This window comes from Arachis ipaensis, chromosome B4 (assembly GCF_059453495.1).
Source record: "Arachis ipaensis isolate K30076 ecotype BB chromosome B4, ASM5945349v1, whole genome shotgun sequence".
NCBI lineage: Eukaryota > Viridiplantae > Streptophyta > Magnoliopsida > Fabales > Fabaceae > Arachis > Arachis ipaensis.
Genome location: NC_142439.1, coordinates 139,979,195 through 139,995,307, shown reverse-complemented (window position 1 = coordinate 139,995,307; position 16,113 = coordinate 139,979,195). Strand labels below are relative to the sequence as shown.

Genomic DNA, 16,113 nt, shown 5'->3' with positions numbered 1-16,113 from the left:
AAAAAGATTCAAAGTTTCATCCAAAATAGGAAAAAACAGGATCAAGTACATCTTCATTTCTTCTTCCTTGGTGGCTTGAAGCCAGGTGTTGGGACAAATTTCAGGAAGTTAGCCAGTCTTGAAGATGTGGCTGAGCTTGCTCCTTGTAGTGGATCCACAGTGATCGATCCTGATGGTGGTGTGGAGGACCTCCTTCTGGTCTGCAACATGGATGGCCTCGCAGGTGGATCCTGTTTCAGTAGGACATAAATTCAGTTGAACGTGGACAACAATTTTGAGTATGAGTTGTGAAACTAAATGTAACTACCTCTTGACTATGTTGGGACTATTGTGCATCGGAGTAGTTTGACTGGAAGAGGTCAATCTCAACTGGTGCAGGTGGCTGAGCAGGGGCTTCTGGAGCAGCTTGAGAAGGTGCTTCTGGAGGAGCCTGAGCAGGTGCATCTGGAGGAGCTTGAGTAGGTGCTTGTTCAGTGGGTTTTGTCTTAGCAGCAGCTGCAGCTGCATCAGCAAGAGCTTGAGCAACATCAGCTGCTCTCTTTTTTGGACAACCCCTCTTTGTGTGCCCCTTTTGTAGACAGTATTTGCAAGTAAACGGTTTTAGTTGTCTCTTTAGAGTCCCAGTTACCTTAGATTTCTTGCTTCCCTCATTACCCTCGTCTGCATCCTTTCTCCTTTTCTTTGTTACTGGTCCTGGCTTCTTCTTTTTCTTTGGAGCTTGTGGTCTATTCTGCTCAGATTTTTCCCAAAGAGATTGTTCAGGTAATGGATTTATATAATGTGCATAAGTGTCTCTATATGCGTCCATGGTGAGCCACTTATGACAGAAATCTTCAAGTCTCTTATTCACCCTTGCGAGGGCTACACACGCATGCACACAGGGCATTCCTGAAGGAATTAACAAAGTAATGTGTCATTAAAGTATTTAACACAGGTCTATTGGTTAATAAAGTATTAATTACCTGTTAGCATCCAAAATTGACATGTGCAGAGTCGCTTGCCCAAATCCACTACCATGTTAGTTGGATGACCATGAACTTCAAACTTCTCATACTCATCATCCCCTGTCCAGATTGTCATCCAACTTTTAGACTCCTTCCTGATCTTGTCCAACCTACTTTGAACCACTGGTGGTAGCTTTCCCACATGGTTGGCTAACTTAACTTTGTTTTTAGCGATTGTTCTCATGACAAACATTCTGACCTCCTCAAGTAGCGTGATGATTGGCTTGGCCCTTGCTTCCTTAATTCTTGCATTAAAGACCTCGCAAGCGTTATTGCAGATATTATCCAGTTTAGGAGCATGACTAAATGCTGACTTTGTCCAGGACTCCATAGGCCACTTGTTCAGGTAATTCCACGCCTCTTCATTAATTTTCTTAATCTTCTTCATATTGTCAGAGAAATCTTGATAAGTTGTTGATCGTGCGCATTTCCAAAGTAAACCCCTTAACTCTAAATCCTTCCACTGCTTGTTAAAATTTCTCCATAAGTGCCACACGCAGAACCTATGGTGGACATGAGGCATTACCTCCTAGACTGCAAAAAGCAGGCCCTGCATGTGAATCAGATACAATACGTGATATATAATAGTCCTTTAGTTACAAATCGTGATACATAATAGTCCCTAAGTTACACATCGTGATACATAATAGTCCCTGAGATACAATTCGTGACACATAATAGTCCCTGACTTACAATACGTGATACATAATAGTCCCTAAGTCATGTTACCAGCATACTATACACAAACAGTATAATCAGTTCACAGCTATTCAGACCATCATGTGGACACATAATACTCAAAGAACTTACATTAACTAGTAATAGGCTATACCATAAGAACTGTTCTAATAATACAACCTACTATGAAAGGGCATGCACTAGCAATTTATACTTGCCTTCTGCATGTCGCTCATGAAGCACCATTTGTTTTCTTTATAGTTTCCGAGGTCCTCATGGAGTAGCTCCAGAAACCACCTCCAGTTCTCCGTGTTCTCGACATCCACAATTGCCCATGCTATAACATAGATGTGATGATTTGCGTCCTGACCCACAGCGGGTGGAATCTGGCCTCCAGTTTGAGCTTTAAGGAACGCACCATCTAAACCAATCAGTCGCTGCACCCTGCCTTAAAACCATTATTGCACCCACTAAGACATACATACATCCTCTGAAAGATCACCTCTCCATCTGGTTGGGGGATGGTTCCTATTCTAACTGTTGAACCCGGATTACACTTTAATAGGGTTTCTCCATAGTCCCTTACCATTGCATATTGGGCCTTCTCATCTCCATACACCACAGCTCTAGCGTCTGCCAAGGCTCTAGAAATTGAATTCTTATTTAGCACCAGATCACACTTGGACTTGAAGTAGACAGCTGCCTCACATTGTCTGAAGTTAGGATATTTCCTAACCTTCTTCACTAACTTGCTAGTCAACCAGTTCCTATTTGCAGCTCGGTTGGTGGTCTCTCTAGCACACGTGTGGTCGTCATTGAAGGTTTTTATCTGCCAACATGTCTCCTCATGATCTCGTGAGGCATATACCACCCACTTGCACTCCTCAGCCTTACAGACAGCCCTGCATCTCACAGCATCGTTCTTAATAAACTGAATCCTCCTACCTTCTTGAATTGTAAACTCTCTCACTGCCTCTCTGAACTCAGACTTTGTATTAAACTTCATCCCCCACCTCAAGTTTTAAATCACCAAACCGAATACCATCTCTAAATACCGGGAATACATCATCTGGCTCTTCTTCAGAAAATTCATCTTCCAAAGGAGGAGGAGTCTTCATTTCCTCCGAGTACCAAGAGTTAGCACCATCAGACTCTGCTCCAGGATCATATGAGTTGTCTAGGTTTTCATCTCCTATCACAGGGACTTCTAAGAAACTTAAGTCCACATCACACTCCTCATCATCCACCACCAATGCATCATCATCGTTAAGAAACTTCCTCTTAGACTTTGCTAGTCCCTTAGCAGGTGCATGCTTCGACCCAGGCTCTCTGCTCTTGGTCTCACATTTTTTAACAACATCATCATCACTTGAGCTATCATCTCTCCCAGGATCATATGAACTGTCCTCTGTGGTGTGTTCATCTTCAGAAGAAGACAACCTCAGCACTTGTTTTTTCTTCTCATGTTGCTGCCTTGTCCTCACTTGTGAAGCAGACCTTGTGCAATAGGCTTTAGTTCTGATTTTGGGCTTTGACTTTGGTTTGGGCTTGGACACAAAAAAATTTCTTTTCAGCACCAGTTCCACACAATGATCTCTTTAAGATAGTTTTCATCAACTACATTCATACATTACAGAAACATATATCAAAATAAAACACATTTATCCACCATCGGAACAGAGCATGAAGACAAACCCCAAAAAAACAGTTGCAGACAACATCGAAATAAAACCCTAGCCAAAATTTCACTACAAACCTTAGGCAAAAACAATATACAAAGCAATAAACTATGATCAACAACCATCAACGCATTCCCTAAAATTTGAAAAAATAAATTTTTAAAATCTTCACTAACCTCGGTGACAGAACAGAAGCTCCTTGTTGCAGCAAAGTACCTCCTCAGACAACTGTACAGTGTTCACTCGTGATCAAACAGTCTCCGGAATCCTATTGCTTACTCGTTCCTATTTTCAGTGAGTAACGGAAGAGAGACGTTTTTCCTTTGCGTCACTCATGGAGGGGTTGAAGACGAAGAGTGGAGACAAAAGAGGGAGAGGCCAACGTTTTGTTTTCCATCGCATAGAAACGATGTCGCTCAAAAGGGGTTTTTAGCGCCAATTTAGAAACGACGCCGTTTCCTAGTGTCCAGCGTGGCAATATTTGCCAAGTCACTAACGGCGTCAGTCCTCCGGTGACAGAAAATAGGGTAAGGACTAACGTGCTGCATTTTTTTGAATCTGGGGGACTAATTTAGTGCAATCGAGATCTGGAGAACTAAATCAGTGTAACTCGTCAATCTCAGAGACTAAAGTGGGGCTTAACTCGCATAATTTCCCTTGCTCCTTAAATGTTTTTAAAGGAAATGGAAGACGGAATGTTTTCCCTTCTCCTTATAGTTAAAAAAGAAAATTTTAAACGGATAATTTGTGTTTTTCCAAAAAATAATTTGACAAAATGAAATGGACGGGGAAGCACTGCGCCACACACCCATAAAACATGAAGACCCACCATTTCCGCAATAATTTAGCAGATCACACATAACGAATACAAGATTAAAATATAAGTGGGTCATAAGGTCATATGGCTTACGGGTTACCAGGCTCTTTAAGTTATTCTGGTAAGGTTTTAGCCACATCCCACACCCTACCTGGCCTGGTTTTCTTATTGTCAGTCTTCTTTTCACCTGAACATTTGACCCATCATTTTCTGGTATATACTATATAGTTTCACCTTCCTTTCTACCAAAAGCCCAACTCTCATCCTTCCTCCAATATTTTATTCAAGGACCCAAAAAAAATACTTACAATCACTTTCAGTTTTTGCCTCCAAAAGATTTAACTTCTAACAAAATAAATAAAAAAAATAATCAAGTTGGATTGATGTAACGGTTACCCATTAGTCTGCTTAAGTAAGTGTTGGAGATTCGAATTCTTTGCATGCAGTAATTCATTGGCCAGCGACAAATTCTTAAATGGAGTTTCAATCCGTGACAGATTAGTCCTTGGAAAGATATGTGACTCGAACCCGCGACCTCTTAATTGAGTATGGGGAGTCTATGCCATTTGAGCTATAACTCATTGGCAAAATTAAAAGATAAAATTAAAATATATTTCAAGTTTTACCAATAAAATCAAGAATTAGTTTAGTCATAGTTCAATTTTTCCTATTAATAGCTTTGTTCTATTTTTATTGAGAAATTTAACAATGACATTGCTCTACTTTCATTCGTTCATTCTAACTCAACAAGCTTATCTGCTTTTGTGATTGGTTGGTACAAAACCTAACCAAAGAAAGTAACCTTAACTCATACATATAAAGGGTACACAACACACTGCCAAAGTAAACAAGCTTAAGAATTAAGACACAGGAGGATTATTTTATATATATGAAGTATGAATCATTAGATCATAATGAAGCAATCACGTAAGTGCACTTCCCGGTCCTTCAATGAGTTGCCCAACTTAGGGTCTGTATTGTGTTATCCATCTTTATATTTGACATGTACATATGCCACATTCTTTTTTCTAGTTTATAGTCTCATCCTTCTTTTCCACCCAAATTAAGAATTGAGTTCAAAGACAAAGACACAATGATTAGCATATCCCAGTAACCAGTATGCAAAATGATTAAACAAGCCTATGGTACAGTTGCCCATAACTCATACATACATGTTACACACACACTCACAAATTGAACACGCCTATGATACAGTTGCGTTACATGAACCCCCATTAGATCACACTAATTCATAAGAAACGGGTGAGATTAATCATTAATCACACAAGTGGAGCTTCCAATAATTCTTGATTGAGTTGTCCAAGTCTGATCATGGGAAAGTGGTCATCAGAGAAAGGTGATTTTCCCATCATGAGTTCTTTAGACACTTGATGCATGCTTGGCCGAAATTGTGGATTTTGGCTCAAACACTCAAGCGCCCACTTTGTGATTAACATGATTTCCCCAGCAACTGACTTCTCAGGATGGGGAGGCCTTTGATCAATTACATCAACCAACAACAAATTGTATGTTATTGATGCGGTTGATGGTGACAACAATGAATTGATCATATCTCCCGGATGCTTTCCCACAAGGATTTCGAAACAAAGCACTCCAAAGCTATACACATCACTTTTTGTAGTCACCTCCAAACTCTGAGCAAGTTCTATAACATTGAAAATTTAAAGTTAGTCATTCATAAATCCATATATGGTTTTAGTATCAAGGTAAAATGGATTTATTACCTGGAGCACCATAGCCATAGGTGACTGCAAGTGTGGTCCAATTTGAACCTGGCTTTAGAAACTTAGCTGTCCCAAAATCAGAGACATGAGCTTCATCTTCTGAATCCAGAAGAATATTCTTGCTTGATATGTCACGATGAACTATAGGGGGCACGCAATCATGATGGATATATGATAAAGCATTAGCAACTCCTCTAACCACATTCACTCGCTTCTTCCAATCAAATGCACTTGCTTCTGCTTCATTGCTTAGTACTTGATCCAAACTGCCACCTTCCAGGAATTCATAAACCAAAAAAGAGAACCGGGAATGCTGGCAAAATCCATATAGCTTTATGATGTTGCGGTGCTTGATTTCTGTCAGTGCTTCAATTTCACTTTTAAATGATTTCAAATTGGACTTGTCCTCTGGATCTGATTCTGCATGAATTTTCTTCACAGCAACAACCATACCTGAAGGTAACTCAGCTCTGTAAACAGATCCTTGCCCTCCAAATCCAATGAGATATTTGTCATCAAAATTCTTGGTAGCTTCAATGATAGTTTCAAATGCCATTTTTCCATCATGGCTCCATATGGAAAAGTGTTCTTCTGATTGTATTTCTTTGGCTGAGTCTTCTTTCTTTCTCACACTTCTACAAATAATATACATTAAAACACCCACCACACAAAGCACAAGTACTAGTATTCCAAAGATAAGAAACAATACTAATTGCATGGCCTTGTGACTCTTTTGGCTATAGCTATTAGTTTTGCATTGCACCAAGCCAGTGACATTACCACACAAGCCTTTGTTACCTTTCAGTGACTCAATTGTAGCAGTGCGAAAGGCCTTACTTTCTGGAAGTGGCCCTTCTAACTGGTTGTATGATACATTGACAGATGTCAAGGTTGACATGCCACCAAAAGTGGATGGAATATTGCCAGAGAGATTATTGTGTGAGAGGTTCAACAACTGCAAGTGCGTCAACTGTCCAAGCACATTTGGAATAGTTCCATTCAAGAAATTCCTGCTAAGATCAAGAGAAGATAGAGGTTGGAATGAACCAAAGTGAGAGGGGATGCCTCCCTCTAGCTTGTTGTTGCTCAAATTCAATTCCAACAAGTTGGGTAACTCAACAACTTCTGTTGGTATGTTACCACTCAACTCATTTCCTGCTAGATGCAAGATTTGCAAATTCTGCAGTGATCCTAATTCTGTTGGAATGTTTCCTGAGAGAAGATTATCACTGATCTTGAGTTCAAGCAAACTTTTCATTCTCCCTAATTCTTTCGGAATCTTCCCTGTCAATCGGTTTGAGGAAAGTTGAATCCTGCCAAGTTTGGTAGCCTTCACAATTTGTGGTGGTATACCACTGGAAACATTATTGTTGGATATGATCAAGTTCTGAAGACTATGACATTTGCCCCAGTTTGATGAAATTTGGCCATAAAATTTATTATCACTCAAATCAATATGTTTCAAATTGGGATATATGCCAAAGTCTTTCGATATGTCACCTTCCAACTGGTTTCCCTCTAATGTGATTCTAACAATACTAGAGCAATTCTTCAAGCTTCTTGGAACTGGACCGGTAAAACGGTTGTGCTCAGCAGCAAAGTACAAGAGTGACTCACCTGAGCAGATTTGAGGTGGCAAATGACCGGTGAAATTATTTTGGGCCACTAAAAAATCTTGCAACAATGTCATGTTATTAATGCCCTGTGGGATGGAGCCAGTAAGCATGTTGTTGGACAATTCTAATGAAAAGAGGCTTTTCAAGTTTCCAATTGTGTCAGGAATGGATCCACTGAGTTTATTATATTGGAAAGTCAAGTAGTTCAAATTGAACAGATTACCTATAGAGGAAGGAATTGGTCCAGAAAAATTGTTAAATCTCAGGTATAGTTCGGTGAGCTTTGTCAAATTTCCAAGTGTGGGAGGAATGGAGCCAGAAAGGTGGTTGCCCTCAAGTGAAAGGGAATTCAAATTGGGGGCTAAGTTATCTATGTAATTTGGGATAGATCCGGAAAGTTCATTGCCAAAGAGCCATATCAAGGTCAAAGTAGACATGTTCCAGATAGAGGGTGGGATTGGTCCAGACAGTGTGTTATTAGGAATGTAAATTTGTTGCAGATTGCTCAAGTTACCAATTGTAGAAGGGATAACACCAGAGAGAGTGTTATATGAGAATTCAATCGTCTGAAGGTTTGTCATCATTCCTATTTCCATTGGAATGGAACCAGAAAGATAATTATTTATAAAAGAAAAATACTCAAGGTTGGTCAATTTGCCAATCCCAGTAGGAATGTGGCCAGAGAGATTGTTGTTTCCAAAATCTAGATATGTTAAGTTGGACAAATTTCCTATAGACTCAGGGATTTGGCCACTTAGATGGCATTCGAAAAGATCAAGCCCGCGAAGACTTGTCAAGGTGAAGATCTCTTTAGGAATGGAACCCTCAAAGAAGTTTTTGGACAAGTTCAATTGATTAACTCTGGACAAGTTAGCAATCTGTGGGGGAATGGTTCCATGGAATAAGTTGTTGTATATGTTTATGCTAAGGAGGTTGGGGAATGAAGAGAAGGTGAGAGTATGGAGTGTACCTTTGAGTCCAAAATTTTGAATATCCATGCTTGTGATTGACTTTGTTTTATCACACTGAATTCCTCTCCATCTGCATGGACTTGTGCCGTTGTTCCAAGATGACAACTTAACTTGGCTTTGGCTGTCAAGAGTGGCCTTCCACTTCAAGAGTGCATTTGCTTCCCTGTTTTCATCAATTGCAGCTGAGGCCATATTTATGAGGACACTAAGAACTATGCATATAGTTACCCTGCATGCCATCATAACCCTGATTTTTTGGAACATGGTTCAAGCTGAATAAGTATAATAACAAGACTTTTTGGATCAATCAAAGATGCAATGCATTCAAAGGCTGAAGATAGTTCTGGTGTATGGATATACTGATATATATAAAAGTAACCAAGTGCAACTAATGAGTGGCCGATCCTGCACTTTGGAAAGTTTTGCACAAAGGAAAACAAAATCCATTTTTTAACCGGACCACCCCACTTCAAAGGTTGAATTATTGTTGTGTGGAAAAATCTTCATTGCTTTAGCAAAAGGTTATGTTGTGTCGGCTTCACACCACAAAAGATATTTTTATTAATGGTTTAGTTGTTAATCTTTTAGCTAAATCTGAACGAGACCTTTATTCAGTGTGATTAATGAAGATAAACAAAGAAAAGAAGACCAAGAAGAAAAAAATATATGAAAAGGGAAAGAAATAGGAACAAGTGAGTCTACTTGTGTTCCATATGGCATATTTTTTTCCTTTTCTTCATAATTTACATCTAAACATATTGTGTCGCGATTTGCCATATAAATATGGGTTTCATTTTTCCTTTTCTAATCAACTATGAACTATGTGAATTACATCTATTTTAGATTCTTAAATTTAATCTAAAACTGTACTTAAACGTCTATTCTATATTATTTAGTGTTTGTGTAGTTTTTCTTTTTCATATACTTTTTTTGTGTGTCTTAGTTGATTTTATTAAGCATAGAACAGGTTACTTATGTGTCTTTGATAATTTCAGGCCAATAACTCGTTATTTAGTTCTGCGTACAAGGGACCTTGGGCTTTGCAGTATTGTATTGGACTATGTTCTTGTCTTGGCCTTGCAACATTTGTAGCCTTGTAAAATTAGGCCTCTTTCAGGAGGCCCAGACCAACAACGTAAAAACAACTATGTTCCTTGTTAGTTAAAAGCATCATCCTGAACAAAAAACAAAAAAAAAAAGTTAAAACCAACATTAAAAGAAAAGTGATAACTTATTTATAACCAACGTTGAATTTGTCAATGAGCTTTCTTTCACATGGCATATCTCTTCCTCTCCAACTTAAAGATCAAGGGTTCAAATATTAAAAATTGCAATTGAGGAGAAAATTTGATAAATGTGTGAGGGGTGTGTTGTGAGTCTTTCGAGTGTCTAACAATTCTTTTCCCACTTTCTATGTCAGATACTATGTTTTGTATCTGTGTGTTTATATATATGTCGTACAAAGTCAAATGCTTTCTCTTTAATTTTTCATTGCTAATAAGTGGTTTCATACTGCTACCTAAGACTAAGAAAGAACATGCATTGGATTCCATTTGGTTGTTTGAAAAACTTCCGTCCGTTATACAAAATTTCGTGCTCAGCTTCTTATATTCACACGAGGACTTTCTTTGTGTTTTTGTATTATAAATGTTATTTGAGGTTGATTTTTTTTTTATATAGAAAGAATATTGGCATATTTTTTGAAAATGGGATTATTTAGTATAATTATAGATGGGTGGATTTTGTAGGTGAGAAGTCAAGTGTGGGAGGAATGTTGCAACATGTGGGGGCGTATTGGACACGTGGTAATATTGGTCAATACGTAGGGAGCGTGTTGAATAATTTTTACAACGGTCCCGCTACGTTACCAACAGCATATTTGCCAACTTCTGCCAACTCTTATTGATAACTGTGTTTTATGGAAGTGTCTTCTTGGATGTGTCTAATAAAAATATCTTTTTTATGGCTGTGTTTAATAGAAGTGTCTTTATAAATATATTTTCTGGATGTGTCTCTTTATATATGTATTTAAAATATAATAATTAATTATTGTTAGCAATAAGTTGGTAGATAATATGTTAGTACTCTATACTTTTCCTTTTTCTAATATTATAATACATTTTAAATGTCAATATTCAATCAAAACATTATTTCCATTTCCATATTAAAAATAATTTCTGGTTATTTGAATGATAGTAAATTTTTGTTACACTCGATTTATTATTAGAATAAACTACTATTTTTGTTATAAAAATTTTGATTACTGATAATTTTAACCGTAAAATAATGTAAATTAACTCTAATTTATTAAAAATGGAGTCCATTTAACAAAATTATTTAGAATGTTAAACAAAATAAGTTTATATTTTTCATAATAAAAAGTAATAATTTATTTATGCATTTTACCATGAAAAGAAAATAAAATAAAATAAGAAAATATAAAAATAGAGTTTTCCTATAAAATTAATACTTTCGAATATTATCTCACTAATAAAGGGTTTGTGATTTGTCTGCATAAAGAAAGAAAGTGTGTTATGATATTGCCTTATGGTCCTTGTTCTCTTTGCTTTGGAAGATGCTTTTGCCCCAAAAAACATTAAAATAACCTGAAGCTCATGAAACATGCTGCTCCAAAATTATAAACTAGTAAGAATTAAAGAAGTCGTCGATAGAAATTTTCCTTCTTTTCCAAGTGTAACCCTACCCATTAATTCATTATATCAACACCCATATCATATCATATACTTTATATTTGAGAAACATATACCTTTCCCCAATATAATCTAATTTAATATGAAACTAATCTTGGAGAAAGAATAAAAAACAAAAGAGGATTGGAATATGCGTTGTGACATTTTGCTTTTCCAAAAGCAAAAGCTGAGTGAAGAAGAAGCACTTTGTGAAGACCAATAAGCGCGCGTAAGACACTAATAGAGATAAAGGAACATTAACATAATAGGCGAGGAATTGATGAATCCCCTATATAATTGAATTGTATGCTATGTCTGCCAAGCAATTCCCACATTCAAATGGGCAAATCTAGTTTTTACTACCTTAATCTTCCCCTTATTATTACCATATCATTTCTTCTCATAGCATTTTTGCCGGATGCTGTTCATAGCAGCAAAAAGGTAGCTTCAGTTCTATTTGTTTCTTGCTTAATTTCTTATGGAAAAAAAATATATTGTAATTATTGTTGTAAGTTGTAATCTTTGTGGTAACATGTTGCATTTCACCAATATATATATATATATATATGTACAGTGCTACATTGTATACCTAGGAGCACATTCTCATGGCCCAAACCCTACCTCTGTTGACCTTGAAGCCGCAACAAATTATCATTACAATTTACTAGGTTCAGTTTTGGGAAGGTACGTACAAAATATTTTTCTCTTATTATTATTAAACTTTTGCTTATGATAGACACAAAGCTTAAGAAAAGACACCACTACATATGATAAGTATTTTATCTAAATATAGTGGGAGTAGTTTAGTAAAGTTAAGCGTATAAAAACCATTAAATAATTCTTCCATGAAAATATATAATTGATTAATTATATCGTGTGTATGCGTATTGGTTCTTTGACAGCCATGAGAAAGGGAAAGAGGCCATTATCTATTCATATAATAAGCACATAAATGGTTTTGCTGCGCTTCTTGAAGAGGAAGAAGCAGCACATGTTGCAAGTGAGAATGCTTCCGATCCATAGTTCCATTATTTTTATTATCAACGTCGCTTTCCATTATTGGTTCATTGACCTCCAATGTAATACAGTAATAATTAGTAATTACCTAGTCAATTTATCTCAATTTTGTTTCAAATAAGTTGACACTGAATTAATTATTAATTAATGATAAATGTTTGTAATAATCGGGGCAGAAATACCGAATGTGGTGTCTGTGTTCTTGACCAAGGAGCACAAATTGCACACAACCCGGTCATGGGAATTTCTTGGACTACACAGAAATGACAAGAACTCAGCATGGCCAAAGGGAAGATTTGGTGAAAATACGATCATTGCTAACATTGACACAGGTAATTAATTAATTAAGATTGAATTTATATTCCAACACAGAAAATGATTTTATAATTAATACCAAACTTTTTCTTGCATAACAAGTGTACTAAATTAGTGTCTATCTTTTCCTTCTTTTTTGATAAACTGCCTATCATTTAATATAAAATATCATTCTCCAAATTAAATTATTTCTCCTTGAATAGGAGTTTGGCCAGAATCACAGAGTTTCAGTGACAAAGGATATGGCCCCATTCCATCAAAATGGCGCGGTGGTAATGTCTGTCAAATACCTGATAACAAGAAAAATCCTTGCAACAGGTTATGCTTTAACTTTTTATATTTTCTATTTTCAAAATTGAGGAAAAAAATTGATTTTCTTTTTCAACAAAATGTTGCTGGATTTTAATGTTGTGGTGTAAACAGGAAGTTAATTGGAGCAAGATACTACAACAGTGCTTTCCAAGCTTACAATGGGAAGCTAAACCCGTTGCTACTGACAGCACGTGACTTCGTGGGGCATGGGACCCACACTCTGTCAACGGCAGGTGGCAACTTTGTGGCAGGTGCAAGCGTGTTTGCGGTTGGGAATGGCACCGCAAAGGGTGGGTCTCCAAGAGCCAGAGTTGCGGCTTACAAGGTTTGTTGGTCGCTAACTGACCCAGCCAGTTGCTATGGCGCCGATGTGTTGGCCGCAATAGACCAAGCCTTAAGCGACGGTGTTGATATCATCTCGCTCTCTGCTGGTGGCCGGTATTTAGTTGCCCCTGAAGATATCTTCACTGATGAAGTCTCCATTGGTGCCTTCCATGCAATTTCTAGAAATGTTCTTTTGGTTGCTTCTGCGGGAAATGATGGACCCACACCTGGAACCGTTTTGAATGTGGCTCCTTGGGTCTTCACAATTGCTGCTAGCACCATTGATAGGGACTTCAGCAGCACTATCACTCTTAGTAATGGTCAACGGATCACGGTACTATCACAATTTTTTCTATGCATGTCTTGCAATATGAAGGGAAATAATAATTAATATCTGTGGTGTATTTTTTGTTAGGGTGCGAGTCTTTTCGTAAACTTGCCACAAAACCAAGCATTTTCTTTGATCGATGCCAATGATGCTAAACTTGCCAATGCGTCAATACAAGATGCGTAAGTACAAATAAATCAATCTTTTATTTATATGTTATTTTGAATGAAAATTCAGATACAGTTAAGTGAGAATTGTTACTGTTATTGTTGTTTGGCAGTTTACTTTGTAGGCCAGGAACACTTGACCCAGCAAAAGTAACGGGGAAAATAGTGGCATGCTTGAGAGAAGGAAAAATAAAATCAGTTAGTGAGGGGAATGAAGCGAAGAATGCAGGTGCAAAGGGAATGTTCTTGCGCAATCAACAGCAAAATGGGAATACTCTTCTTGCTGAGCCTCATGTTTTGTCAACAGTTGGCGATCATGGTTCACATCCACCATATAGGCCGCCTGCTCTGCCAACCAGGAATCCTACTTCTTTAACAACTTCAAGGTTTCAAAAATACAAACAACCCTTAATTCAATACTAATTCATATGATGAAATATAGAAATAGTCAGTCCATAACTTTCCCGAATATATTTTGAATACGAAGAGTCCATTTGCATTTATGTTCGTTATGTTTATAATAATAATATAGCAGGGCTCCTGTAGCGGCCTCGTTGGCCTCGTCTATCACAGTAAGATTCTCGTCGGCAAGAACCCTCTATGGAAGAAAGCCAGCTCCAGTTATGGCTTCGTTCTCCTCTAGGGGACCCAACAAAATTCAGCCATCCATACTCAAGGTCTCATCTTCATTTGATTCCTTATCAACCACATATATCTACTACCATTTTATAAGAAAGAGATTTTCATATCAATATAACTATTAGAAAATCCTTGTTTAGCGTGACTAATTTTTGTTAGTTAACAGCCTGATGTAACTGCACCTGGGGTGAACATACTTGCTGCATATTCACTATTCGCAAGTGCATCTGACCTATTAACAGACAACCGTCGAGGATTTCCATTTAACGTGATGCAAGGAACTTCTATGTCTTGTCCTCATGCTGCCGGCATAGCTGGACTTCTCAGAACCCTTCATCCTACTTGGAGTCCGGCAGCTATCAAATCAGCAATTATGACCACCGGTAATTCACGCCAAAAATATAAATAAACTTTGACAACATAAAATGAACTTAAACAGAGGATCAGAATATATTTAATTGTTGTTAATTTTAACCTATTTTATGTACATCTTGCTCAGCAACCACATTGGACAACACAAACAAGCCGATTCAAGATGCATTTGATCATAAATTAGCAAACCCATTTGCTTACGGTTCAGGGCATGTTCAACCAAACCGTGCAATAGAGCCAGGACTTGTTTATGATCTACACCTCAACGATTACCTAAACTTCTTATGTGCCTCTGGATACAACCAACAACTCATTTCGGCACTTAATTTCAACAGGACTTTCATTTGTAAAGGAACTCACACCATAGATGACTTAAACTATCCTTCAATCACATTACCAAATCTTAAGTTGAGTCCGCTAACAATTACTCGTACACTCACCAATGTTGGTCCCCCAGGCACATATAATGCAACTGCCAAATTAGATGGATGCAAAATTACTGTTGTGCCCAACTCCTTAACTTTCACAAAGATCAACGAGAAGAAGACATTTAGAGTTACCATACAGGCTTCAATTGTGATTAAGCTTTATAAATATCAATTTGGGGAATTGTTGTGGACCGATGGAAAGCACAGAGTTAGAAGTCCCATTACAGTACGACGCCGCAGGTGAAAAATCATAAGAATGATTCATGTTTAATTTAGTATACGAGGCATATGTAAAATGAATAATGTGTGATTTTTGTAATAATTGATGCTGAGCGCGACATCGCTACATCATGTATTTTCTTACATTTTTTTCCCCTTCAAAATTGTGTGTGCAGTGTACTACCATTGTCTAGTTATCTAGTTATTAATATTTAATCTACAATATTTAGAGACAATTTTATTTTATTTTTCCTAATCTCTCTTTCTCTAGCTACTTTACGTCTCTATCCCTCGCCCTCGAAATGCAAATTCAGTTATAATACTATTATCCTAGCTAATACACAATTCGATGCTCTCGTTGTTTTTCATGGTTATCTTGATCACCATAACAATCGGATTTCAAATTATGTGTATCAGAGATGCAAGGACACAATATTACACTGACTTTATTTGATCAGAGATGTTAGGATTTGGTTGAATTAGTCCCACATTGTTTAAGATAGCAAATGAAATGGGTGGTCTAGGCTATAAATATGAGGCTAAGTTTTCTATATTTTTTGCATCAGTCGAAAACACTTAAAGCTTGTATCTGACTATTCTTTTCTTCTATACTCTTTGATTAGAGAGTGTTGTGAGGTGTAGTTAAATATTTGCTTTAAAAGTGTGGGTGTACTGGGGTGCCGGTGTTAGAGAGAAAGAAGTCTATGTGTTGTAACAATTTTCACATAGTGATATTCTTTGGTTGTCATTTGACAATGGTTGTGATTTTTTTTTTCTCCAGTAATTGGGGTT

The 16,113-nt window shown here is 37.3% G+C and overlaps 3 protein-coding genes across 5 annotated transcripts; 1 reads left to right on the top strand and 2 right to left on the bottom strand.

The window, feature by feature from the left end:
* Positions 1-325: 325 nt before the first annotated feature.
* LOC148569456 (uncharacterized) lies at positions 326-1,392 on the bottom strand. Its single transcript, XM_088485055.1, has 2 exons — positions 963-1,392; positions 326-888 (listed from the first exon to the last, which is right to left on the bottom strand). The coding sequence occupies exons 1-2, from the start codon at positions 1,390-1,392 to the stop codon at positions 326-328; spliced, it is 993 nt and encodes a 330-aa protein (XP_088341181.1).
* Positions 1,393-5,014: 3,622 nt separating this feature from the next.
* On the bottom strand, positions 5,015-9,003 carry LOC107635247 (putative leucine-rich repeat receptor-like protein kinase At5g63930). 2 transcript variants are annotated; one of them, XM_088483589.1, is made up of 3 exons: positions 8,510-8,912; positions 5,924-7,540; positions 5,015-5,844 (listed from the first exon to the last, which is right to left on the bottom strand). In XM_088483589.1, exons 1-3 carry the CDS (start codon positions 8,772-8,774, stop codon positions 5,459-5,461), a joined length of 2,268 nt encoding a protein of 755 aa, XP_088339715.1. In that variant the 5' UTR covers positions 8,775-8,912; the 3' UTR covers positions 5,015-5,458. The 2 variants fall into 2 exon arrangements, with proteins under 2 accessions (XP_088339715.1, XP_016194141.1); XM_016338655.3 differs by having other exon boundaries at positions 5,924-9,003.
* A 2,460-nt stretch (positions 9,004-11,463) lies between these two features.
* Positions 11,464-15,557, top strand: LOC107635246 (subtilisin-like protease Glyma18g48580). 2 transcript variants are annotated; one of them, XM_088483590.1, is made up of 11 exons: positions 11,464-11,641; positions 11,775-11,884; positions 12,103-12,200; positions 12,394-12,549; positions 12,736-12,850; positions 12,956-13,502; positions 13,584-13,678; positions 13,777-14,049; positions 14,196-14,340; positions 14,469-14,685; positions 14,802-15,557. In XM_088483590.1, the coding sequence occupies exons 1-11, from the start codon at positions 11,507-11,509 to the stop codon at positions 15,344-15,346; spliced, it is 2,436 nt and encodes an 811-aa protein (XP_088339716.1). In that variant the 5' UTR covers positions 11,464-11,506; the 3' UTR covers positions 15,347-15,557. The 2 variants fall into 2 exon arrangements, with proteins under 2 accessions (XP_088339716.1, XP_088339717.1); XM_088483591.1 differs by having other exon boundaries at positions 11,466-11,641; positions 14,199-14,340.
* Positions 15,558-16,113: the final 556 nt, after the last annotated feature.